Genomic DNA, 25,119 nt, shown 5'->3' on the forward strand with positions numbered 1-25,119 from the left:
GATGTGGACACATTGAAAAGAGTTCAGCGGAGGGCAAAGAAAATGGTTTGGGCATTGGGGGACATGACTTGTGAGGAGAGGCTAAGGGCACTGGACTTATTTAGTCTGCAGAAGAGAAGATGAGGGGGAATTAAATAGCAGCCTTTAACTCCTTGCAGGTGGTTGCAAAGAGGAAGGAGCTGGACTCATCTCACTGGTGGCAGATGGTAGAACAAGGAGCAATGGGCTCCAGCTGCAACAAGGGCGGCTTAGGTTGGATATTAGGAAAAAGCTTTCTCACTAGCAGGGTGGTGAAACACTGAAATATGTAACCCAGAGAGGCTGTGAAGTCTCCATCCTTGGAGTTGTTTAAGACCCAGCTAGACTAAGCCTTGGTTGGGATGGTGCAGCTGGGGCTGATCTTGCTTTGAGCAGGGGGTGGGACTAGATGCAACCTCCTGAGGTCCCTCCAACCCTCATGTTCTATGATCCTCCGATTGCAAGCTGTACTTGAGGGTGGAGGCCTGTCCCTTGCACCATGGCTGCAAATGCCTCCAAGGCAAGGATTTTGGCTACACAGATTATAGTGATGAGGGATTGCTGTGAGGCTCTCCCTCTAGCTTCCTCCTTCTGGCTCAGTGCAAGCTAGATGAGGCAGCATCTGAACCCCAAGGCCTCCAGGCTTGGACCTTGCATGCAGGAGCCTGCCATGGATTATGGAAGTATCCAAAGCCCCAGGGTGAAGAGCCTTGGTGGGACGAGACAGGCTGGTGGTAGCACCACATAAACTGGCACCAATCTGGAACTTAATTCAGAACAGATCTGGCCTGGAAACAGAATTCGTTTTAAAAAAAAATTAGAAGTGAGCATAGCCTCCTTGCATGGTTTCAGTGTCACAGTATTGCAGCCATTCATTCATGGGAAGCAATCTCAGCCCAACTGCTCAGTACTCAGCAGACAAGTGTAATGGGGCAGCACATTTTTTGGGGTAACAAAGGGCATTTCAGGTCAGTGAGCCAGGGGCTGGGAAATCCTCCTGGCATTTTCACTAGGATGCCAACCCACAGCTTCACCGTGCACACGGGACCCAGTTTGGATTAGAGCCCTGGGATCCTGGAAACGCTGAGATGGTTCAGCTGGCTGAGCAGGATTTGCTCCTTTGAGCCAGCAGGGCATGTGGGTCTGGATGGGGGGAAGTTGGACATCCTATGGCTGGTACATAACTCATCCGCACTGGATTGGCAGGCACGAGCAGTGGCACTTTGATGTAAGATCAACCCTAGGGTCCGTGTTTGTCTCATGCATCAGGTGCAATAGGTGCCTTTGTGACAGTGGCCGACCTGGCCCTGGGGCCATCACACAGGTAACAACAACAGGAATAGCATGTACTGCACTAGGTCAGCGCAGAAAGCTCTTGGCTATGCCGGGGCTGAGGCTGGCTCCTGTCCCGGCTTGGAGCAAGGCGAAGGAGTGGGAAAGGGTGGGCAGTCCTATGGATCCTGACTTAGCTGCCTGGGGATAGCAGTATTAACCACCCTGTCCTCCTTTAACCTCTTCCATCCCCCAATCTGCCCTCTTCCTTATTCCCGTGCAGCAAATTTCCAGTAAAGATATTTGCTGCATGCAGTTTCGCCCTGTCATTGCACTTCTCTGCCCATTCCCCGTTGTGCAACCATGAATGGACCAGGAAAAAGTGCCAGCCGGCTGCATTGGGAGGGGGTTTCTATGTTGCATGTGGTACCCCTGAGTCAGGGTTTTCCCATGCCCCAGCAGGATCAGGGCATGAGGGTGCTGGAAGGGAGACCCAGCATCCGGTCACACTGCCCTGGGCCTCTTCTCACACTTCCTCTGCTGCTGGATGATGGAGCCACAACCCAGCCCTGCTCAAACCACCACTCCCCTGCTTTATGCAGGGTTGCTTGCACTTGTCGGGAGCTCAGGACCTGCAGGATTGAACCCTCAAGAGGGAACTAAGCCTAGTTCCTCCTTATTCATCATTTCTTGATCTGACTTCCTCAGCCTGGCCACATAACCTTACTCTCTACCGCCTGGTCTGCACTCACCTGCCCTGCGTGGCTCAGCCGGGATGATGCGGGCTCTTGGACCCCTCCTGCTCTCCCTCCTTCTGCTCCTCCAAGCTGGAGGTGAGTGACAAGGGGCTGCTCTTCCCTGGGTGCAGCCTGGGGCGAGCTCAGGCATGAGAGAGGGGGGTCTTTGGAGCAGAGACTGTCTTTGGGAGCTGTGTTTGTGCCGTGTTTTGCAGAGGGGAGCACTGGGCCATGGATGAGGGATATCGAAAAGCAGCAGGAGCTTCCAGGGAAATGCATGTTTTCTACTCGTTCTGTAGAAAATGCAAGACACGGCTTGCCTCTAAGTGCCCTTTGCACCCGAGAGAAGTGTGTGGCAACCTGTATTTCTCTAACAAGCTGTAGAATTTGCTAACCCTTCTCTCCTCCTTGCCCTTCTGAACCCCCAGGTTGTCAAGAAGTAAAAGTGGTGGTGGCTGTTGGGGAGACGGTTCAGCTGCAGCCAAAGACATGGCCGTCATCCTGGGTGGCAATCAACTGGATAATGAAATTCAGTTCACAGACCCACTGGATCCTCAGACATGATCAGAACAGCACCTCGGCCAATCCATTACTGACCTTTGCTGACAGAGTCTCTTTCTACCCTGGGAATCTCTCGCTGCAGATTAACTCGGTCACGGAGAAAGAAAGTGGCCTCTACTCCATGGACCTGACGCTGAAGAATGGCTCTAGTGTCACCAAATATTTTCGTCTGTTTGTGCTTGGTGAGTCTGGGGGTGCCGCTTTCCCCCCACCTTCACCCCCGAGGCACCCAGCCCCTCTCACTGGGACTTCTCCTTCCAGACCGTGTCCGGCAGCCCAAGATCAAGGCATCTACTTCCCAGGAGTGTGGACGGTGCTACCTTACCCTGTCCTGCTTGGTGCCCAAAGCTGCCTGGGTCACCTACAGCTGGTCTCGAGGCATATCTTCACACCCAGCCCCAGAGGACCATTTGCTCCAAGAGCATCAAGCCGATCTGCACCTGGAGATCACTAAAAGCGGGAACAACACCTTCTATCACTGCAATGTCAGCAATGCCATCAGCTGGGGCACGGCCACCATCGATGTCGAACCGCTGTGCAACTACACAGGTAAGTGCCCCCTTTGCACCAGACATATGAGTGGGGACAGGGATGTTTAGCATCTTCCTGGGTCCTATGGAGCTGGTTCGTGAGCCTGACCTGAATGAAACCAGAGGAAGGGGCCTAGCATCCATGAGGATGCTTTAGGTGCCCCAGCCTCCATCCTGGTCTGGTTCATCTGAGAGCCTGGCAGACTGGTGGGGCTGGGTCTCTGGCCTTGGGGAACCTAGTTAGAAGCCGCAGAGCTGGAAGCACCATTTCCCCAGCACTGGGGCAGTCCCCCTGGGTGGGCTGTCCCATAACCAGGGATGCTGACTGGTCTGCCTGGAAGTAGGGAGACTCATTGCAGGTCTACACCCTCTCCCAGCCACACAAGGGCACCACTCAAGCACGTCCTGCGTCCCCCTCCCCCTGCACACGCCAAGCCCAGATAGATGCAGCAAAGCCGTGCGCCAGAGCAGTGGCGTGGGGGCGCCCTCGGCACGGCCTTGCCACCTCCTTCCTGGGCTGGTCCATGCGGAGGGAGCAGGAGCAGGTTGTGCTGGAGCATAGTGCCATGGGGCATGCTGGGAAAGGGCGTAGATGTGGCCCGAAATCCCTGCAGGTGCCTGGTTCCTGGTGGGTCGGGAAAGTCTGGAGCCTGGGACTTGGGAGCATAAGATCCTCTGCTGTGTCTGCAGGGAAAAACTGCCCCCAAAACTATGTTGTGGGGGAGTTCCCAGCCCCGGGCGATCTGCCTGCCAGGTCTCTCGGGAGCTGGTTCCCAGGGAAATGAACAGGAGACCAGCTCTGCCCCAGCCCTGCCTGCCTCGCCCTCCCCGTGCGCTGCACTCCTGTTACTTGGGCCCCTTTTGTGGAAGTGCCGTATGCTGGGGCATCTCCTTGGCTAAGCCAGGGACCCCCAGGGCTGTGTTGGACTGGACCTGGGTGAAAAGTTTCCATCAGATTTTTATTTTATTTTTTTTACTGAATGCTGAGATGAACATTTTCATTGGGATTTTCCAAATTCTCTGCAAAAAAATTCATTTTTTTTTCCACTTCATAAAAACTGAAAGAACACCCATGATGATGGTGGTGGTGAAGATGATGATAATGGTGATGGTGGTGGTAGTGATGAAGAAGATGATGATGATTATAATGGTGGTGGTGGTGATGATGGTGGTGACTGTGGTGGTAGTGAGGATGATGATGATAGTGGTGGTGATGATGAAGATAGCAGTGGTGATGGTGATGATGATAATGACGGTGATTGTTATTATTAATCTTGGCTTGTTTTGCCTTCTACGATTAAAGCCTTCCATATTTTGACTCCTGAAAACCAGAAATAACCCATTGCTGAGTTTCTGATATTTCTACCACAGCTGATATTCTTTTCTGCTGGCTGCTCCCATATAAAAAGGTTTTGGTTGATTGTTTTCATCAAAATGTTCCCTGTGAAAATCAGAAACCTCTAGGATTATTTTTCTTTCCATTTTTGACCAGCTTTTAGGTTGATCAGTTTCCTAAAAGCCCAGAAAAGTAGGAAATGCCCTTGGTTTCATTCAGTTCTCTCTACTTATATTAAAATGTAGGGTTTCAAAAACAACTGCCCCCTTTTTTCCACGTGATTGCTTTCTTTGTGAAAGGTGGAACCTTCTTTCCTGTAAACCCCAGTCTCGTGCTCTCTGGAGCTAGACTCTGTTATCTGCAGATTTACCACACACCAAGAAGAAAAAGCAAGGTAGCTGTGGCTTTATTTCCTTGCTTGTCATCCCAATATCAGGGGCATTCACTGCCTCCCCACCCCCCAGCAAACCTTAACCTAGCCCTGCCAGCTCTTTGCCCATGCAAACTCGGATAACCACCATAGGAACTGATTATGTTGTGCTCACCCTCCGGCTCCATTGCTCACTGCCAAGAAGATGAGAGCCCTACCACTTGCCCTTCTCTGACTGCTACTTTTCCAGGCTAAAGGTAAGTAGCACTTCATTACAAGGTAAAATAGCAAGAAACCAGGGCCAGTTGTCTGCTGGAGCTAGGCCCCAGTTGCAGGATAGGAATGGCTGTGCTGTGTTGTGAAGGGAAGCAGCTCTGGGGTGGCACATGGATGCTATCATCATGTGGACCAGGTGACAGCTGAGATGCATGCACTTCTGCAAGAACAGAGTCAAGCAAGGTAGGGAGGGAGACCCTAGAGAAGGAAGTCCTAGAGCACTGTGACATTATCATTCCCATCACTGCCATTATCAATGTTAAATCGCTTGAGAATTCATCTCAGTCACTCAGGTATTTCCCTCGAAGTCCTGAGTTCCCACACTGGAAGCCTCTCCCATGCTGTGGCAGTGTCTCAACCTCCAGAGAGGAGGAGGATGGTAACAAGGATGATGATAGCTGTTACTGCAGCCTTGAAGGTCCAGGCCCATCCATATTCCCAGTGTCTTGCTGGCTCAATGCAGATTTCAGGGCTGTGTGATGCCTGTCTGGAGCCGGAAAGCGCTTGCCTGGAAACCCTGTCCTGATAGCTCCATGGCAGCAGGGTGTGCTGAATTTTTTTTTAATAAAATATATTTCTATATAGAGAGAGAGAGTTCTATATACACATCCTCTATCATAAACTTTCCATTGCACATCTTAAACTGCATTAAGAAACCTGCGTTGCTGTTACAATAAATGCACCCACTCCCCTGTGCCCCTGCACACCCTCCCTTCACCCATACGTAGTCCCTTAGTGCTGGGTCTCTTAAAACTTCCCGACCAAGAGAGTAGCAATAAGGCCCATGGAAAAGGCATTGCAGGGAAGGTCCCTCAGGGTGCTCTCATGCCATGGGTGCCAAGAGCAATGTTCCCCTTCACCTCGCGGTGCAGCTGTAGGCTCTGGGAGTCTCTCTCTGTCCTCCAGCTCCCTCCCCCCACCTCCCCTCCAGTCTCTGTGCCGGTATTTCCTGTTAAAGTGGTGACAGAACCGGTATGAGGTTTTCTCCTCTGCAGCTTTACACATTTCTCAGCACTGCTGTGAGCACTCTGCACCCTGTATGGCCACTGCCCAACTGCAGAGAAGTAGGAACGTGAGGCAGGAAGCATGTGGCCACTGTGCTGGAAGTGTCTGCGGTGTGGAGGATGCCTCTCAGTCATGTTTCTGCAAGCTCCCACTGTACCAGGGTAAGAGCAGAGCCCTCCGTGCCCCCCCCCCCGAACACGCTGTACAGTCACACCCATCCTGGCTTGCAACCACATCCCTCCAGCTCACTCAGATCTGTTTCAATACTTGATGCCTTCACTGTTCCTGGCAAGGGCGTTTGCATGGGTCAGTCTCCCCAGGAGCAATTTTGCATTCCAGTAACATCCTCCTGGTTGAATGCACCTGCGGGCACTTGGGGTCCGCAGGATGGAGCCCTCCATGGGGAAATCAGCCTGGTTCTTCCTTACTCAAGTCTCTGACTCCTTCCAGTCTTGCTCCCCGCTGCCTGCTCGCACTTCAGATGCCTGCCATGATGGAGGAAGCTCTCTGTCCCTTCGTGCTGTGCCTCCTCCTGCATTTCCAAGGTCAGGGTAAGTGTCAAGGGGCTGCATTTACCCCTGGTCCAGCCAGGAAAGGTTTTGGAATCACTGAAAATGAGGGTGTGAAGGGACCTTATCAAGTCCAATGCCCTGCTCAAAGCAGGACCAGCCCCAGCTACATCATCCCAGCCAAGGTTTTGTCTAGCCTCCAAGGATGGAGATTGCTATTTCCAAACCTCCAGGGATGGAGATTGCACCACCCCTCCGGGTGACCCTGGAGTGAGTGCAGGCTGCTGGTTTCTGCAAGGCAGGGACTGTCTCTGGTATTGCCATGCTGCTGTTCATTCTGGCGCTGCCCCAGCACGGGAGCTCCTGGGAGCACAGCCACATGGGCACTTACAGGAGTATTAGCACTGTCCCTTGTGCCAGGAGTGAGGGGATAACACCGAGTACTGCACAGAAACACAAGGCATGCAGCCTGCAAACAGCCTAGCAGGCTTGGAAGCATCTGCTTGTCCTCTGAAGGTTTCTGTGCTGAATGTCTCCCAGAACTGGATAGAAAAGTTTTGTGTCTTTACATGTGCTCACAATGGAAAATTGTGATGGGTGGATGGAGGGTGGGGGCCTTGCCTTTTAGAAAGAAGCTTTTGCAGCTTTGGAAATCTCTGTGTAGGAAGAGTTTGCGGGTGGGGGGCTGCTGCTTTGGTCTGTAGGGTGCATGGGGTGGGCAGGGGGAATAGGGCAGAACTTAGTGTTTCAGAAGGTTAAAACCCCTCAAACACACCGCTGGACAGCACCAAGGGAATGGGCTGCATGACTGTTACTTAAAGGGGGTTGTGCTTGTTGGAGCAGCTTGGTGGAGTTGTTCATCAAGGGCTGTCTCAGCCCCGATGGCGGGGTTGTATGTATCCAGGTCTGTGGGAAGCCCAGTTCCACGTGTTGTCCAGGCTGGCAGCCCAGCCCTGCCCCTGGCTCTGAGTTCCCTTGGAGCCAGGCCGGGAAGTGCAACTACTTTACCCCATGTTCCTCCCCTGGGTTTAGGAATGTATTAACCCCTTGCTCTCTCCTGCTCCCTGTCTTTTCTCAAGTACTGAACTGTAGAGAAATTGAAGTGGCTGCAGCTACAGGGGAAATCAACTGTCTGGTTGGGATGAAATCACCTGGAAAGTGATACTCAGCTCTGGAGGGTATTATTGAATTGTGACAATGTCTAAGAGGGACAGTCGTGTGGACCTCAACACACCTTCCCCGCTAGGCAAGAGAATCATCTTCCATCCTGAGAATCTCTCACTGGAGATTGAGCTGGTTAAGAAGTCAGACAGTGGTATCTATTTTATGGATGTGACATCTGCATCCGGCAGTCTCGATACCACCTGCTTCCATGTGTCTGTGTTTGGTGAGTATCTGGCCCTGCTTCCCCCCAGTCTGACCTATTCGGGGGCACTCACCACCCTCAGCTCCTCTCACTAGGACTTCTCCTTCCAGACTGAGTTTGGCAGCCCAACCTCACAGCACTCTCTGCTCACCCAGAGCTTGGATGGTAAAATGTTACCCTGTCCTGCCAGGTGCAGGATGCCGAGACACCTGCAGCTGGTCCCGAGGTGCATCCTGGAGCCCAGCCAGAGAGGACCAGCAGCTCCCGGGGCATCAATCCCAGCTGCAGCTGGAGATCATTGTGGGCAGCAATGACACCTTCTATCACTGCAACGTCAGCAATGCAGCCAGCTGGGGCACGGCCACCATCCATGTCAAACCGCTGTGCAACTTCCCAGCCACAGGTAAATGTCCCTTAGTAGGAACTTGACTAGGGGTTGTCCCTGTCTGGTCTGAGGGCCTGTTTGAGTCACCCCAAAGCAGAAACGAGCTTCCTGTTGGAAGCAAGTTCTTGTCTCCAGAAACCCAGAGAACAATATTCACTGGAGACTTGCACCTCCCTGCTCCCAAGCTTTGCATGCTCATGGGCCAGACACTTAGGGCTGGGCCTCAGAAGGTATTTAGACACTTCACTTATATGGATATAAAGGGCATTAAGCACCTAAATACTGTCAAGTGATGGCCCATAGTTATTCCATGCCTCCATTTCTCCACTTGTACAGGCAAGGTAATTCTGATGTTGATAGCACTGGACAACAGGTTGACCCACTGTAGGAATTCATTGGATGGACCTGTAGACCAGTCATGGCTCCCCAGGCTGGCAAGCAGCCATGATGACCCTCAGTCCAGAGCCACACTCCCCACACAGCCCATTGCCCTTCACTCCCAACCTGCAACTCTCCCTCTGCTGAGCTTGGTGTTCCTCACTCCAAAACCATAGCCCCCCATCCCCCCACTGTCCCATGGGACCCCTTACTCCTGACCCACAGCATGCACCCCCAGCCTAGGATGCACTGGGCTGACCTTTAACCCAGCCACACAGGAATACACGGGGATGACCTGTAGCCCGAGTCCTGGCAGCAGCTGCATGAAAACAACTGGATACATACCGAGAGGGCCCAGCTGTGTTGTGACTGCTTGGTCTCGTGATGGCCGGCTCAGCTGCCACTTGCGCACCACTTCCCCACAGCTCTGTGGAAACCGGGGCCTGAGCTCACTACCATTTCCCCATTGTGGTACTTACAGTAAAGAGAGTTTCCTCTGCTCCGAGTGGTGCTGCGAGACACTTGGTGTCAGGCACTGGGACTGCCCCACTCTAGAGCCCCAACCCCAATAGGCACGTCCCGCTCTGGCTTGCATTCTTCGCAGCCCAGGGCTCCCCCTCCCTGGTACTGCCCGCTCCTGCCCAGGTGCAGCCAGGGAGGGACCCCAGCCCTAACACAGGCTGATTGCTCCCCCGGCTCTGACCCGCTGTCGTGCTCTGTTCCAGCCTCGTTGCTGTCCTACTGCCAGGCCAAGGGGCTCATCCTGCTGTTGGTGCTGGGGGCGCTGATCACCAGGGCCGTGGCAGTGCACATCATGGCTGGCAAGCAGCCAAAATGGGACTAAGCAGGGCCCAGCCACCAAGCCCTGCTCCCCTCTGGGAGGGAGGGCCCGAACAAGGCATTGGCCTGCAGCTTCCATGAGGTTCCTGTCCCAGGCCAACTGCAACCACAGAAGCAGCCGGTGGGTCTGCAGGGGCCCAAGTCCCAGCACCGGAGGCCAGTCCTTGATGCTGTGCTCTGGTACAGTGGACACATGGGCATCCTGGAGCAGAGGGTCCCCCCATGGCTGCTTCATCCCCTACCCAGCAGAGCCAGCAGACCCCAGCACCCAGCCTGCAGGGTAGGGACCAGCTGGGCTCAGGTACCCACAGACACCACCAGGCTGCTGCCTGGGGGTGGCCCCTGCTTGAGCACAGCTCAGTGAAGTCTCAGGACCCAGGAGTACAGCCACTTGATGGATCCAAGAATGGCCCCAAAACTGCAAGAGTTGCCCCTTTCCACCATCTGCACTGAGTGGTGCTGCTGGGTGTGGGGGGATCCCAGTGGCCCAGGACCTAGGAGTTGCCCCAGCAAGGACAAATCTCCAATCCCTGGTGCTTGGGGTGTGGTGCCTTGTTCTTGATGCCAGTGTCTGAACCTGCCTTGGCAGAGACAGCTTGCCCCATATCAGCACAGAGGTGTCCAAAGCTGAAAGAGAAGGTGGCGCAGTAAACTGGGCTTCTTGCACTGCTCTGGGACTGGTGTCTGGTGTGGGGAGCTTATGTCCTTCCATCTCCATCTCCCTGGCCCATGGGAGAGCTGGGCCCTGCTGGGGTTCACCCTACAGAGCTGCCAACATTGCTTCTCTCTGGGGCAGGGAGCCCTGCGGGACAGCTGGCACAAGAAGATACAGAAGGCGGTCAGAGCCAGAGGTATGCTATCGACCATGGAGCTGCTCCCTAATGACGATTGCCAAGCCATGTGGGCATGGAAACACAGAGAGGGGCAAGGGACTCGACCCAGCTGCCCCAGCCATATCTGCCAAAGTGCAACAGAGACCATTGATCACCTGCTATGACTCTGCCCGTATGCCAAGGGGGTGTGGAAAAAGGTAAACCAGCTCTGTGAAAAGGTGACAGGAGTCAGGCTGATGACAAGGGAGGCAGTGTTGTACGGACACCTGACTAAACACCAAGGGACCCCAACAACCTGCTTCAGCCAGTTCACGTCCTGCATCAGGAATGCCCTGTGGAAATGCAGGAACCTCCTGATGTATAGACACAAAACCCTCGAGGAAACACTGTGTTAACATGTTCCTGTGTGAACTCCAATCCTACTACCAGAAATTGGTGGGAGAGGACGGAGAATATACAGCCAACTCCACCTGGCAAAGAGACACTTGGCACAGGCTCTTCAAGGACTCCCGAAAGAGGGAGCGGACAGGGAGAAGGAAAAGGACAGCAAGACAACTGGACCAGGAGACAGCGACAATAACAGCAGCAGTGTTAGCAGCACCAGAAGCAACAGTGACTATGACAGGGAGTGAACTGTGAATGTAAACCCTGGAATGGGGACTAGGACTAAGAGACTGCAATTGAAATAGGGAAAGGATTGCAGAGTGGTGAGCGGGAGCGTGGGTGCACAGGTGTGTTCATTGTAACAGGCACACAGGATTTAATGTGGTTTAAAGTGTGTGAAAAAGGTTTGCTAGATGATGTATATGTATATATAAGAGAGAGAGAGAGAGAGAGTGTGTGTGTTTAAAAATATATATATATGTGATCTCTGAATAAATCTTTACTCTGTGCATCTGAACCCTGCCAAGCTCAAACCTCCTCCCCACCCCGCAGTGTCCTATCCACTCGCACCCACCCCGGCACCCAGGGGGGCTCAGCCTCCGTGCTATCCGTGCCCAGCTCCCTTCATGCCAGGCTCTGTGCAGCCCCCACCCCGGGTCCCCTTTCATGCAGGCCGGACCAGGGCACTGGGGTGTTATCTGCTGTTCCCGTGCTCGGGGCTGTCTGCCCGGCAGATCTGGAGAGGAAACCATCGCCTCCGTGCTGAGAGCTGCCCAGGCCCTGTGGCCCTTCGCCTCCCTCCGCAGGGCTGTGCGGACTGACCCGCAGCGGGGACCCGCCCGGGAAGGGTCCAGCGCCGGCTGCAGGGGGTGCGCGGGGGTCACCCCGTCCCCTGCCCCGTATCGGACATGGCTCCTCCCTGCGCTGGGTGCGGGGAGCTCGTGTCCTCCCAGCCGCATCGCCCTGGCCCCGGCGAGCCGGGCCCGCTGGTTCCCCGGCAGATCCGGGCGGGCTGTGGGTCCGTGGCCGCCGCCTCCCGCTTGGCCCGGGCCGAGAGCAGCGTGGCCGGAGCCGCCGCCTCCCCGGAGCGGCCGCAGCCGCCGGCCCAGCGCCGTGCCCGGCATGGCCGGGGCCCCGCGCCTCCTCCTGCTCCTGCTGGCGCTGCCGCGGGCCGGGGAGCGCGGCCGGGCCGGGCCGGGCCGGGCCGGGCCGGGCCGGGGCGGGCGGGCCCGGGAAGGGCGCGGGCAGCGCCGAGCTCCCGGCAGGGCGAGCCCCGCAGCGGGGCAGGGCCGGCGGCGGGGGAGGCCGGGGGCAAAGGCCGGGGCCGGCGGCACGACAGCCTCGGACCTGCCCCTGCCCGGCCGGGACAGGGACCTTGCACCCGGAGCGGCAGGAGCGGGCGGGGCGGGGCGGGGCTGTGTGGACAGGGGTGCCCGGGGCTGGGCAGGGCAATGCCCGTGTGCGCGGGGGTCGCCCTCAGTCCGTGTTGTTCCCCGGCAAGTGCAGCATGGTCCGGAGCTGGTGCAGACGCAGCCCCGACAGAGCTGGTCGGGACCGCGGGGGAGACGGTCACGTTTCCTCTCGAGATCCCGGCAGGGGAGACATTAGATACTGCTGTCTGGACGATTGGCACAGAGAGTCTAGCATCGGCGGGACCAGGAGACCCCGCGAGTGTCCTTGTCACAGACAGGCGCTATAGGGGCCGCCTGCGTGTCCCCAACGCCGGCCTCGCACTGCACATCACCGACCTGAGGCCGGAGGACGCGGGGTCCTACACAGCTAGAGTCAACACGGATAAAATCATATTTACCAGCCATTTCACACTGCATGGCTATGGTGAGTCTTAGGTTGTTTTTTTTAAAACTGTGTAGCAAAGATTATTCAATCATGTAGGAGTTTTACGTCTCTGCCCACTGAGGCTCTCTCTCCGCTACATCAAGTTGTGACAGCCTAGTTAATGGAAAGGTCTGGGAAGGGCACAGAGATGTTCACCCTCTGTGGAAGGGGCAGGATGAGAACTCGTGCTTGTGCCCGGTCCAGGGGAGCAGTCTCTGCTTTCCCCACACATCAGCCAAGCGGGGGGCACTGGACAGATCCGGGCTCTGAGCGTTACAGCTGCAGTCGGAATAAAGACATGTTGTGCAGCGCCCTTGTCACCTCCTGAGCTCACGAGTGTGGATATTTCTGAGCAAGGACCCTGGTTAGAAATATCAGTCACCAGGGGCATCTCACACCGGACACATCCCTGCGGGGGTCTTCCACCCCTCAGGAGCCTCCTACAGGGACCCAGCATCACCTGAGGGGGGGGGCTGATGGGCCTTTTTCTTGTCTGCTCTGTCACCTGGTGGTCTGAGGTGCTCTGCTCCCCCAGTACTCTCAGGGAGATGCTTGCATGAAGGCAGGGTGCTATTTTTTCTCCTTCACATCCATCCATATTCTCCCATTTTGATTCCTTTCCTCTCCCTGGAGAGCGGGTGCCTCAGCCCACGATTCACTGCAGTGCCCACAACTGTAGAAATGGACCCTGTAACATCGCCCTGAGCTGCACCATCCCCAGTGGAGACAACAACATGATCTACAGCTGCAGCAACCCGGAGCACCCCAGTATAACCGCTTAAGGATCCATCATGAAAATCTCTCACCCAGATCTTCTGATAAATGTCACCCGCACAGTGCAAAACTCCACCAGCAACAGCTCTACAACAGCCTCTCAAGGCCCTTTGTGCAGATAACATGCCCTGTGGGGAAGCTCTGCACAGCCCACATGTGGGGAGAACAGGTATCGGGGTGCCAGGTTTGTCCCTACGAGGCACCCGACTCTAGATGCTGCCCCTTCCCCTCTCCAAATCCCTGCCCTGTAGATTCCAACCCCCTCCCCAAGTCCATTTCCTGTGACCCTGCTACCCAGGGAGCCACATGTACCATCTCTGTGCAGGAGGGCCGAGCCCCCAAGCTCCCTGCAGGGCTCCTCCTCCCCATGGAAGGACCCCAGGGTCTGTCCCCATCCCCACTGCCCCTCAAGGCAAACACCGTGGAGCATCACCAGCCACTTCCCCCTGGCTCTTACCCACTGCCTTGCTCTATTTCCAGCCTCATCACTGCTCACTCTGGGAGGGAAGGACTGGGCAAGGCTGCAGCACGGAGGAGAAACAGCTGGTGGGTCTGCAGGGGTCTAAGTCCCAGTGCCGAAGGCCAGTCCCTGATGCAGCGCCCTGGCACTGCAGGCCCATGGGCACCCTGGAGCAGAGGGTCCCCCCTACAGGTGTATCCTCCCCTTCCTAGCATGGCCAGCAGACCCCAGCCCACAGTGTGCAGGGCAGGGACCAGCCAGGCAGAGGGACCCACAGACACAGGAAGTACAAAACCCCCTTGTTCCAAGGGGAACTTCAGCTTCTAAATAAACCTTCCCTCCTCTGCACCATCTGTGTCTCTGAGCCCTGCCAGGGGCAATCTTCCCTCACATCCCCTCAAGAGCCCCATCAAGCTATATCACAGTCCTGAGGGCATGCTCCACCATCACAATTGCCCATGCCAAGGACCTCCACTGCCAGGCCATTGCCCAAGGACCCTGCCATTGACCTGTTGCAGCAAGTGCAGCCCAGTCCTGGCAGAGGGGAGTTCCCAGCCCACTTTGCCGTCTGCCCCAGCACTTCTGCCCCTGCTTGGATGCCAGCCCTGGGATGCCTACCCTGGACCCTGCTCCTTCTCCGCCATTCAAGCCTCCACACTGCCCTGCTGCTGGAGCTCACCCTGCTGCTCCTGCAGACACCATCCTGGCACCCAAGGGGAGGCTTTATATGGGCATGGACCAAGGAACAGGGACCTTGCAGGGTGCTGCTCCCCATCCCTGGACACTTGTGTCACCAGGGACACTGCTGTCCCTAAGCTGGGGCCAGCTCCAAGTAAGGAGCACTGATGCCATAGGCGATGCATAGGGAGGGTATGTGGGGGCATGTGCACCCCCTAAGATTGACCACTGCTGACACTGCCACTCCCCCCCGCCCCTTCTAACCACCAACACTGTCGCGGCCACCTGCGGGTGTTCCCCACTTGGCCCACTCTCGCTGCCTTTGTCACCGCAGCCACCTCTGGGCGGTCCCCACTTGCCGCCACCACACTTGTTCCCAGGAGGAGGAAGGCTCCAGCCTCATGCTCCTCCTGCTTCTGCCTGGCACTTGGATGATGACCCTGGGAGCCAAGGGTCCTGCAGCAGTCATGTCTCCTGGAGACCAAGAGCGCATCAGCACTGTGTGAGGCCTGTCTCCACCTGAGCTTCCCCTCACTTACCACACCTCCACTCCATCTCTCTGCTGTTATCTGCTGCTAAAGAGGTGAGAAAACTGGTATGAAGTTTTCTCCCCTTCAGCTTCACACATCTCTGGGTGCTGCTGTGAGCACTCTGCACCCTGTATGGCCAGTCCCCAACTGCAAAAGAGAAGGAACATGAGGCAGGAAGCACGCAGCCGCTGCGCTGGCAGTCTACAGTGCAGGAGATGCTTCTCAGCCATGACTCTGCAAGCTCCCACCGTACCAGGGCAGGGGCAGGGCCCCCACCCTGAGAAGCAGCTGATTTCAGACCCATTCTGCCTTGCTACCACATCCCTTGGGTTCACTCAGATTTGCTTCAGTACTGGATGCCTTCACTGTTCCTGGCAAGGGCATCTGCATGGGTCAGTCACGGGGGCAATTCTTCATTCTAGTAACGTCCTCCCTGTTGGATACACCCGGGGAAGTCAGCCTGGTTCCTCCTAACGCATGTCTCCATCTGGCTCCTTCCAGCCTCACTCCCTGCTGCCTGCTCGCCCTTCAGATGCCTGCTGTGATGGCGGAAGCTCTCTGTCCCATTCTGCTGTGTCTCCTCCTGAGTTTCCAAAATCAGGGTAAGTGCCAAGGGCCTGCATGTACCCCTGGTGCAGTAGACTTTATAGAATTACAGAAAATGAGGGTGGGAAGGGACCTCAGGAGGTCGCATCTAATCCAACCCCCTGCTCCAAGCAGAACCAGCCCCAGCCCCGGTCCCAGCCTGAGCCAAGGCTTTGTTTAGCCAGGCCTTAAAAACCTCCAAGGATGGGGATTGCTCCACCTCCCTGGGTAACCCAAGGGTGAACGCAGGCTGCTGGTTTCTGCAAGGCAGAGACGGTCTCTGGCCTTGTCCTGGTGCCTTTCATTCCAGCACTGCCCCAGCACAGGATCTCCTGGGAGTTGCAGCCACATGGACACTATACACTGGTATTAGCACTGTCCCTTGTGTCAGGCGTGAGAGGGTAATACCAAGTGCTGCACAGACACACAAGGCATGCAGCCTGCAAACAGCCTAGCAGGCCTGGAAGCATCTGCTTCTGCTGAAGGTTTCTGTTCTGAATGTCTCCTGGCCTCAGTTGAAGTGGATTGGGTCTTTAAATGCATTTGAAATGGGAAATTGTGGGGCTGGCTGGGCTCTTTTCATTTTGAAAAAAAAAAAGCTTTCACAGCTTTGGAAATCTCTGCGCAGGAGGAGTTTGCAGGTTGGGGGCTGCTGCTTGGGCCTATGGGTGTGCATGGGGGCTAGGGCGGGAAGAGCTTAGTGCCTTTTGGGTGCACATGTTGCTGAGGTTTTTTGACCCCATCAGTTTTTTCTGTTTAGAGCAGGGGGCTGGACCCGATGATCCCAGGAGGTCCCTTCCAGCCCTAAACTTGGGTGAATCTCAGAAGGTTAAAACCCAGATACATGCCGCTGAGCTGGGTGACTATGGGTCCTGGGCTGGGTGACTTATTTAAATCAGGATGTGAAGAAATGGCTCTCTTTGTCTGCTTTCCTGCACTGAGTATGCCTAGCCCCCTCTGCCCCGAAATCTGGGTGCTGTTTCCACCTGGTCACTTGGACAGCCGTGTGACCTGGGCTGGAGAAATTCCTGAGGGAGTGGGAGAGCTTGTTCTTCTGTTGTCCTGTGTAACCCTGAACCCTCTCCTGAGGGTGCTGATGTTTTTCAAACTGGCCAGCTGGCATTAGCCGTGGTCAGAGCATACTGGGTTATGGCTGGAACTTAATGATGAGGTAATAAAAGCTCTAAAAGAGAGTCACTCCATTTTGAGAGACACACATCTGGTCCCTGAATCAAGCTATGGGCCTCCAGACTCTTCTGGATGTAGATGTGAGTAACGTATCTGAAATCTAGCTAGGAATTTAGAGTTAAGTGTTTATTTGCATATCAAAAGGCAACAAGCCTATACTGTTTTGCTCAAGGTTGGTTTTCTTTCTATATTCCGCTGTTTTGTATTCTTTTCTCACCCTATCCCTCTTTGATCAATAAATCTATCTGTTTCAGCATGCCATTCTTTGTGTGCTTAAGAGGGAAGGGACCAGCCTTGTTAGCTCACTTTACTAGGCTGGCTAAGGTGGGCTCGGCTTCTTACTTTCTTCCTGTACTGCAGGCTGCTTGTGAATTCTTTAGGCTAATAGAAGCACCCCAAAATCCTACGGTGGGTTAAGCTCCCTCAAGGTCTACAGGGTCTGTGTACCCTGGGTGGTACAGGGTCCTAGCAAAGACCCAAGTCCGGGTGGTGGCAGTGGTTACCCCAGGCTTGCGAGTGGGCTCCAGGAAGGAAGTTGGCTAGATCTAGACACCCCAGGGGAGACGCTCAGCACATCGTTTTTGGCCGGGCGCAGTAAAGTGGGTGGCTCACTACAGGAGCCCTCTACTACTGGCCTCCACACAGGCTGTGATCAGTGGAGCTACCTGCTAGTTGGCCGTCAAGGACTGTCTCAGCTGCAACAGGGGGTTGCAGGTATCCAGGTCTGTGAGAAGCCCAAATCCACCTGTTCTCCAGGGTGTTAGCCCAATTCTGCCCCAGCCCTGCGTTCCCTTGGAACCAGACAGGGAAGTGCAACTACTTTACCCCACATTTCCCCTGCAAGCTTAGGAATGTATTAAACCCTTGCTCTCTCCTGCTCCCAGTCTTTTATGAAGTGCTAGGTTGTAAAGAAATGGAGGGGGTTACAGAGAAAAAAGCATGGAGTTAGTGCCAGATAATCGCCCTTCAGGTTGGGATGAAATCACCTGGAAAGTGAGACTCGGCTCTGGGGTGCCATATCAGATTGTGACACTTGCTAAGAGGGACAGTGGCGTGGACCCCTACACAGCCTCCACAATAGGCAAGAGAATCACCTTCTACCCTGGGAATTTCTTGCCGAAGATTGAGCAGGTTATAAAGTCGGATAGCAGTGCCTAGTTCATGGATGTGATAGCTGCAGTCTCGATACCACCTGCTTTTGTGTGTCTGTGTTTGGTGAGTATCTGGGCCCTGCTTTCCCCAAGGCTTGCCCTTTCCGGGGCACCTACCACCCTCAGCCCCTCTCACCAGGACTTCTCTTTGCAGACTGAGTATGACAACCCAACCTCACAGCCATGGACGACCATAGGGGGTGAGGGGGAGGGGAAGGGGGGGCACCAGCAGTAATCGCCAACCGGGGAGGGGGGTCCCTCAGCAACCAATTGCAGACGAAGGGGCTGGGAGCAGAGGGAGGGAAAAAAAATTGTGTGGCGGGGTTCAGCACGTGCACATGCATGCAAACTCCCCCCCCGCCATGCTGTGCAAAAGTCTGTGGAGGAAGGGGAGAGGGGAAGGGAAAGGGCCATGTGGGGGTGGGGTGGAGGGAGCCAGGCTGGGGCTGGCACCAGGCAGGGTTCAGGCTCGGAGACAGGGTCTGCTGCTTCCCCATAGTGTGCGCAGTGGCGGGAGATGCCAGCCTCCAATTGCCCATGACCCAGCCTGGCCGGGGATACATTCTCCATGAATGGGGCCCCGGCCAAGCTGCATCATGGGACAATCCCCACAGTGCAGCAGGGAGCGGGACAGGGGTGAGGGGGAATGATTTGACCCTGCCCCTACCCTGCTTCCTACTGCACTGTGGGGGTCTTGATCTCTCCCCCACCCTCCAAGCCCAGAAACTAAAGGAAGAAAAGAAACCTTAACTCTCTGCCACCTGTGCTGGGCCGGCTGCAAACCCAACACGCCCATCCCTGGTACAGCATCAGCCTGTGGCTGTGTTGCCCTGGCATTTTGGGGGACTGAGCCCCATTAGCCCCCTGCCTTCTCCCAGTGGCCGATCATAACCGGTGGCAAAAGTGCCTCTGGCTCTTCTCTCACGGGGGAAACGGCCAATCTCAGCGGCTGCATATCCACCTGTGTGCACCCACTACATGCGGCCAAAGCTCACCGCACTGTCTGCTCATCTGGAGCATGGATGGTGCAACGTTACCCTGTCCTGCCAGGTGCAGGATGCCAACAGAGTCACCTTTACCTGGTCTCAAGGTGCATCCACCAGGCCAAACAGAGAGGACCAGAAGCTCTCGGGGCATCAATCCCAGCTGCAACTGGAGATCACTGTGGGCAGCAACGACACCTTCTATCACTGCAACGCCAGCAATGCAGCCAGCTGGGACATGGCCACCATCCATATCAAACTGCTGTGCAACCTGCCAGGTACAGGTAATTGTCCCTTAGCCGGAACCTGACTAAGGGCTGTCCCCGTCTGACCTGAGGGCCCCTTTGAGTCACCCCAGAAGCAGAAATGAGTTTGCCGTTGGAAGCAAGTTCTTGTCTCTGGAAACCCAGAGAACAATATTCACTGGAGACTTGCGCCTCCCTGCTCCCAAGCTTTGCATGCTCATGGGCCAGACACTCAGGCCTTGGGAGGTATTTAGACACTTTGCTCTTGTCGATATAAAGGGCATCAGGCACCTAAATACTGTCAAGTGATGGCCCGTAGTTATTCCATGCCTCAGTTTCTCCTCTTGTACAAGCAAGGTGATACAGATATTGATAGTGCTGGACAACAGATTAATCCAGCGTTGGATTTAACTGGATGGACTTGTAGACCCGGAATGGCCCTCAAGGCTTCAGGCCAACCTGCTATAGGGATGCGCTGAGTTAACCTATAACCCAGCGACTACTGTTTCCAAATCGCTGCAGGTAGAGTAAAGGGCATTTCCTCTGCTCCAAGTGCTGCTGTGAGAGACCTGGTGTCAGGCACTGGGACTGCCCCACTCTGCAGCTTCAACCCCAGCAGGCACCATCCCGCTGTAGCCCCCGTTCACAGCCCAGGACTCCCCCCGCCCCTACCCGCCTTGGTACTGCCCACTTCTGCCCACCTGCAGCCAGGGAGAGACCCAGCCCTACCACAGGCTGCTTGCTCCCCCCTGCCCTGACCCACTGCCTTACTCTGTTCCAGCCTCATCACTGGCCTACTGCTAGGCCAAGGGGCTCATCCTGCTGCTGGTGCTGGGGATACTGATTGCCAGGACTATGGTGGTGCACATCATGGCTGGAAAGCATCCAAAACAGGACTGAGCAGGGCCCAGCCAACCAGCCCTGCTCCCCTCTGGGAGGGAGGGACCGGGGGAGGCATTTGCCTGAAGCTTCCAAGGGGCCCCTGTCCTGTCTGCAGCATGGAGGAGAAGCAGCCAATGGGTCTGTGGGGCTCCAAGTCCCAGCATCTAAGGCCAGTCCCTTATGCAGCCCTCCAGCACTATGGGTACACATCCACCCTAAAGTAGAGGCCCCGCCCCACCCCCCCCCATAGCTACCTCCTCCCCTGCTCAGCAGGGCCAGTAGACCCCGGCACGCAAGCTGCAGGGTAGGGACTGGCTGAGCACAGGGGCCCACAGACATGGGCAGTACAAACTGCTGCTGCCCAGGGGCAGCCCCTGCTTGGTCACTCATCCAATGCAGCACAGCCCTTCCTGGCACAGTGCAGCAAAGCCTCAGGACCAAGCAGTGCAGCTGCTTGACGGATCCAAGAATGGCCCCAAAACTGCAGGAGTCTGCCCCTTTCCACCCTCTGCACAGACTGCTGGTGCTTGGGTGGGGAGGTCCCAGCCCAGAACCTAGGACATAGCTTCAAGCCTTGGAGCTCAGGAACCTAGTACCCTGTTCTTGATGCCAGTACCTGATCCCACCTGGGCAGGGACAGGCTTCAGGTGTGGGTGCATAGGGGTCACAGCCCATCCCCCTGGCCCCATATAAGCACAGAGGGGTCAAAGGCTGGAGAAAGAGGTGGAACAGTGAGCTGGGCTCCTTCTTGCACTGCCCTGTGACTGGTGCCTGGCATAGGGAGCTTTTGTCTTTCCAGCTGCATCTCCCTGACCCAGGAGAGCTGGGCCTAGCTGGGGTTCACACTACAGCACTCCTGGCATAGATCCTCTCCAGGGCAAGGAGCCCTGAGGGGCAGCTGAGTCCAGAGAAATAGAAAGGGGCAACCGGGGAGACTGAGCTGCCCAAGGGCAATCTGCCAAGGCACCACAAAGACTATCGACCGCCTCCCATGGCCCTGTTCATACACCAAGGAAATGTGGAAGAAGGTAAATACGCTGTGCATAGCAGTGACAGGGGTCAGACCGCTATCAAGAGAGGCAGCACTGTACGGGCACCTGACTAAACACCAGGAGAGCCTGTCGGCCTGCTTCCATCACTTCCTGTCCTGCATCAGGAGTACTCTGTGGAAGTTCAAGCACCTCCTAATGTACAGACACACAAACCTCGAGGTGGTAGCCTGTGTTAAAATGACTTTGAGTAGACTCCAGCCCTACTACTAGAAATTGGTAGCAGAGGGTAGTGCAGATGCAGCCAAATCCCTCTGGCAGAGGGACACCCGGCACAGGAGCTTTCAAGACCCCTCAGGAGGAAAATGGACAGAGGCAGCGAAGCAGAGGTTGAGACTGTGGCAGAATGCCATTTTAGTTTCTGCCCAAAGTCTGCTATCCAGCTTATGACCTGTCTGACAATTTGGTTACCATGGTCACTGCAGAGGGCCGACACCCCTGCCCCATCTCTTCAGGTAACCCTGAGTTGTAACCAGAGCTGGGTTCATTCCTGAGGGAGCGGGGAAACTGCTCCCTCTGCCTACTGACTGGCCTCACACACCTGGGTGGGGGGTGCTTCAGCTCCCTATTGTGCTAAGCAATGTCATCATGAATGGGAGAGGGCTAGAGACCCTGCCAGTCTACCTGGCAACCAGTGATGCATTTCAAATTGGTTGCCTGGCAGCCAGCAACTGCTGGCCTTCATTGGATCAGGTAAATGAGGTCATAAGGTCTATATAAGTTAAAGACTGCCCAGGAGGAGGGGCAGCAGCCATGATGAGAGAGAAGCTGGACCATCTAAAACTCACTCTTTCTCTTGAAACTCACGGTCAGTAAACTGCCTGCCTCCAGAGGGAATCTCCACCTGCCTCTGCATGATACTTATGAGTAAGCTACTTGAGATCTAACTAGATATATAGCTTGCAGTAATTCAGATGCGTGAGCAAAGGCTACCATGCCACCATTTGCTCTAAGGTATTTCTCTGATATTGCTCTATCCTGTACCCTATTCCAAACCTACTCCTTGTAATCAATAAAGGTCTTCTCCGTACCTAGCATGGGAGACTTATTGGGAGGGGGTCTAGATTATGCCTTGGGGTCCCCTTGGTCCAGCTGCCTAAGGAAGACCACCATTTGTGCTTCAAACTAAGGGAAGCACCCCAAGTACTTGCAGTGGGTCAAGTACCCTCTAGGATTACTAGGTCTGTGTTTCCCAGGGTGCACAGGGCCAGGAACAGTCCAGACCCTGGGTGGTGGCAGCGTTACACCCAGGCTTGCAGGTGTGCTCCAGAAAGGGGGTTGGCCAGATATGAGATGCCCCCAGGGAGGCACTCAGAGCCGGAAAGCTGGTCCGGCGCAGTGAGGTGGGTGGCTCAACGCAGGAGCACCCCCTGCTGGCCCGCCACAGAGACAACCAGAGTGCAAGACAGTGATGAGGACAGCAGCAGTGAGTCCTCCAGTGAAAGTGCGCATGCGCTGCCAAGATAGGGTTACCATATGTCCATGTCCTCTTTTCTAAACCCCCACAACTGGGCGGTACATATTGAGGGCTATAGGCTGTACAGAAAGGACAGGGTGGGGAAGAAAGGGGGAGGGGTTGCGCTCTATGTCAGTGAGCAATATACATCGACCGTCATCAAGACAGAATCGAAGGAGGAGAAAGTAGAAGGATTGTGGGTTAGGTTACATAGGGTACAAGGAGAAAGGGATTTGGTGGTAGGGGTCTGCTACAGACCCCCACACCAAGGGGAAGAACTAGATTCGGGGCTCCTGAGGCAGCTCTCGGAGACCATAAAAGCTAAGGAGGCGGTAGTCATGGGGGACCTAAACTACCCAGACATCTGCTGGGAGATGCAGACAACAAAATCCCACCGTTCACACAGGTTCCTATGCTGTGTACAGGACCTCCACCTGATGCAGGAGGTACATGGTCTCACTAGGGGGAATGCCTTACTGGATCTGGTATTGGCAACGGGGGATGATATGGTATGGGACCTACAGATCGGTAATCACCTGGGGGACAGTGATCACCAAATAATAGAATTCATCATAAGACGTCGAGTGGGTAAGGTAACTAGTAGGGTGAAAGTGCTAGACTTTAGGAAAGCTGATTTCAATGAACTCAGGCGACTAGTCAAGGACGCACTGCAGAGTAGGAGTTTTGAAGAGATGGGAGCCCAAGAAGGGTGGCTGTGCCTTAAGGAAATGTTCCTTCAGGCACAGAGGGAGACGATCCTGATGCAAGGAAAAAGTGGGAAAGGGGCCAGGAAGCTTCCTTGACTGACCAGAGAAATGCAGGGCAGCCTACGGGCTAAAAGGGGGAATATAAAAAGTGGAAACAGGGAGAGATTACCAAAGAGGAGTATACCTCCTCTGCTTGCGCTTGTAGGGAGGCAGTTAAATGGGCCAAAGCTACCATGGAGCTGAGGATGGCATCCCAAGTTAAGGATAACAAAAAATTGTTTTTTTAGATATAGAGGGAGTAAAAGGAAGGCCCAGGGAGGAATAGGACCCCTACTAAATGGGCAGAAGCAATTGGTGACGGACAGGGGGGACAAGACTGAACTCCTCAACGAGTTCTTTGCCTCAGTGTTCCTAAGCGAGGGGCACGACAAGTCTCTCACTGGGGTTGTAGAGAGGCAGCAGCAAGGCGCCAGACTGCCATGCGTAGATCCTGAGGTGGTGCAGAGTCACTTGGAAGAACTGGATGCCTTTAAGTTGGCAGGCCCGGATGGGCTCCATCCGAGGGTGCTGAAGGCACTGGCCGACATCATAGCAGAGCCACTGGTGGGAATATTTGAACGCTCGTGGCGCATGGGCCAGGTCCCGGAGGACTGGAAAAGGGCCAATGTGGTCCCCATTTTCAAGAAGGGGAGGAAGGAGGACCCAGACAACTATAGGCCAGTCAGTCTCACCTCCATCCTTGGCAAAGTCTTTGAAAAAATTATCAAAGCTCACATTTGCAACAGCCCAGCAGGACAAATTATGCTGAGGGGAAACCAGCACGGGTTTGTAGCAGGCAGGTCATGCCTGACGAATCTTGTCTCTTTTTATGACCAGGTTACAAAACACCTGTACGCAGGTGTAGGGGTTGACGTTGTATACTTAGACTTCAGGAAGGCCTTCGATACAGTATCCCACCCCATACTGGTGAACAAGTTAAGAGGCTGTGACGTGGATGACTGCACAGTCCGGTGGGTGGCGAATTGACTAAAGGGTTGCACCCAGAGAGTCGTGGTGGATGGGTCGGTATCGACCTGGAAGGGTGTGGGCAGCGGGGTCCCGCAGGGCTCGGTCCTTGGACCGATACTCTTCAATGTCTTCATCAGCGACTTGGACGAGGGAGTGAAGTGTACTCTGTCCAAGTTTGAAGATGACACAAAACTGTGGGGAGAAGTGGACACGCCGGGGGGCAGGGATCAACTACAAGCAGACCTGGACAGGTTGGACAAATGGGCGGAAAACAACAGGATGCAGTTCAACAAGGAGAAATGCAAAGTGCTGCACCTAGGGAGGAAAAATGTCCGGCATACCTACTGCCAAGGAAATGACCTGCTGGGTGGCACAAAGGTGGAAAGGGATCTTGGAGTCCTAGTGGACTCCAAGATGAACATGAGTCGGCAGTGTGACGAAGCCATCAGAAAAGCTAATGGCACTTTATCATGCATCAGCAGATGCATGACGAGCAGATCCAAGGAGGTGATAGTTCCCCTCTATCGGGCGCTGGTCAGACCGCAGTTGGAGTACTGCGTGCAATTCTGGGCACCGCAGTTCAAGAGGGATGTGGATAACCTGGAGAGGATCCAGAGAAGGGCCACTTGTATGGTTAAGGGCCTGCAGGCCAAGCCCTACGAGGAGAGACTAGAGAACCTGGACCTTTTCAGCCTCCGCAAGACAAGATTGAGAGGTGACCTTGTGGCTGCCTATAAGTTCATCACGGGGGCACAAAAGGGGATTGGTGAGGTTTTATTCACCAAGG

General features: G+C 55.1%; 2 protein-coding genes across 8 annotated transcripts; both read left to right on the plus strand.

The window, feature by feature from the left end:
- The first annotated feature begins 1,991 nt into the window (after nt 1-1,991).
- On the plus strand, nt 1,992-11,317 carry LOC132245508 (natural killer cell receptor 2B4-like). Of its 5 annotated transcripts, none has more exons than XM_059718014.1 (8): nt 1,992-2,123; nt 2,456-2,770; nt 2,850-3,137; nt 6,096-6,266; nt 6,445-6,656; nt 7,694-8,001; nt 8,091-8,383; nt 9,469-11,317. In XM_059718014.1, exons 1-5 carry the CDS (start codon nt 2,066-2,068, stop codon nt 6,543-6,545), a joined length of 933 nt encoding a protein of 310 aa, XP_059573997.1. In that variant the 5' UTR covers nt 1,992-2,065; the 3' UTR covers nt 6,546-6,656; nt 7,694-8,001; nt 8,091-8,383; nt 9,469-11,317. The 5 variants fall into 5 exon arrangements, with proteins under 5 accessions (XP_059573997.1, XP_059574000.1, XP_059573998.1 ...); XM_059718017.1 differs by having other exon boundaries at nt 10,173-11,317; XM_059718015.1 differs by having other exon boundaries at nt 10,380-11,317.
- Nucleotides 11,318-11,502: 185 nt separating this feature from the next.
- On the plus strand, nt 11,503-17,587 carry LOC132245507 (spidroin-2-like). 3 transcript variants are annotated; one of them, XR_009457238.1, is made up of 3 exons: nt 11,504-12,636; nt 15,580-15,680; nt 16,424-17,587. XR_009457238.1 is itself a non-coding variant. In XM_059718012.1 (2 exons), exons 1-2 carry the CDS (start codon nt 11,709-11,711, stop codon nt 13,416-13,418), a joined length of 1,077 nt encoding a protein of 358 aa, XP_059573995.1. In that variant the 5' UTR covers nt 11,503-11,708; the 3' UTR covers nt 13,419-13,660. The 3 variants fall into 3 exon arrangements, 2 of the variants coding, with proteins under 2 accessions (XP_059573995.1, XP_059573996.1); XM_059718012.1 differs by lacking the exons at nt 15,580-15,680; nt 16,424-17,587 and adding an exon at nt 13,270-13,660 and having other exon boundaries at nt 11,503-12,636; XM_059718013.1 differs by having other exon boundaries at nt 15,580-17,587.
- The last annotated feature ends 7,532 nt before the right edge of the window (nt 17,588-25,119 follow it).

Source organism: Alligator mississippiensis, chromosome 15 (genome assembly GCF_030867095.1).
Source record: "Alligator mississippiensis isolate rAllMis1 chromosome 15, rAllMis1, whole genome shotgun sequence".
Taxonomy (NCBI): domain Eukaryota; kingdom Metazoa; phylum Chordata; order Crocodylia; family Alligatoridae; genus Alligator; species Alligator mississippiensis.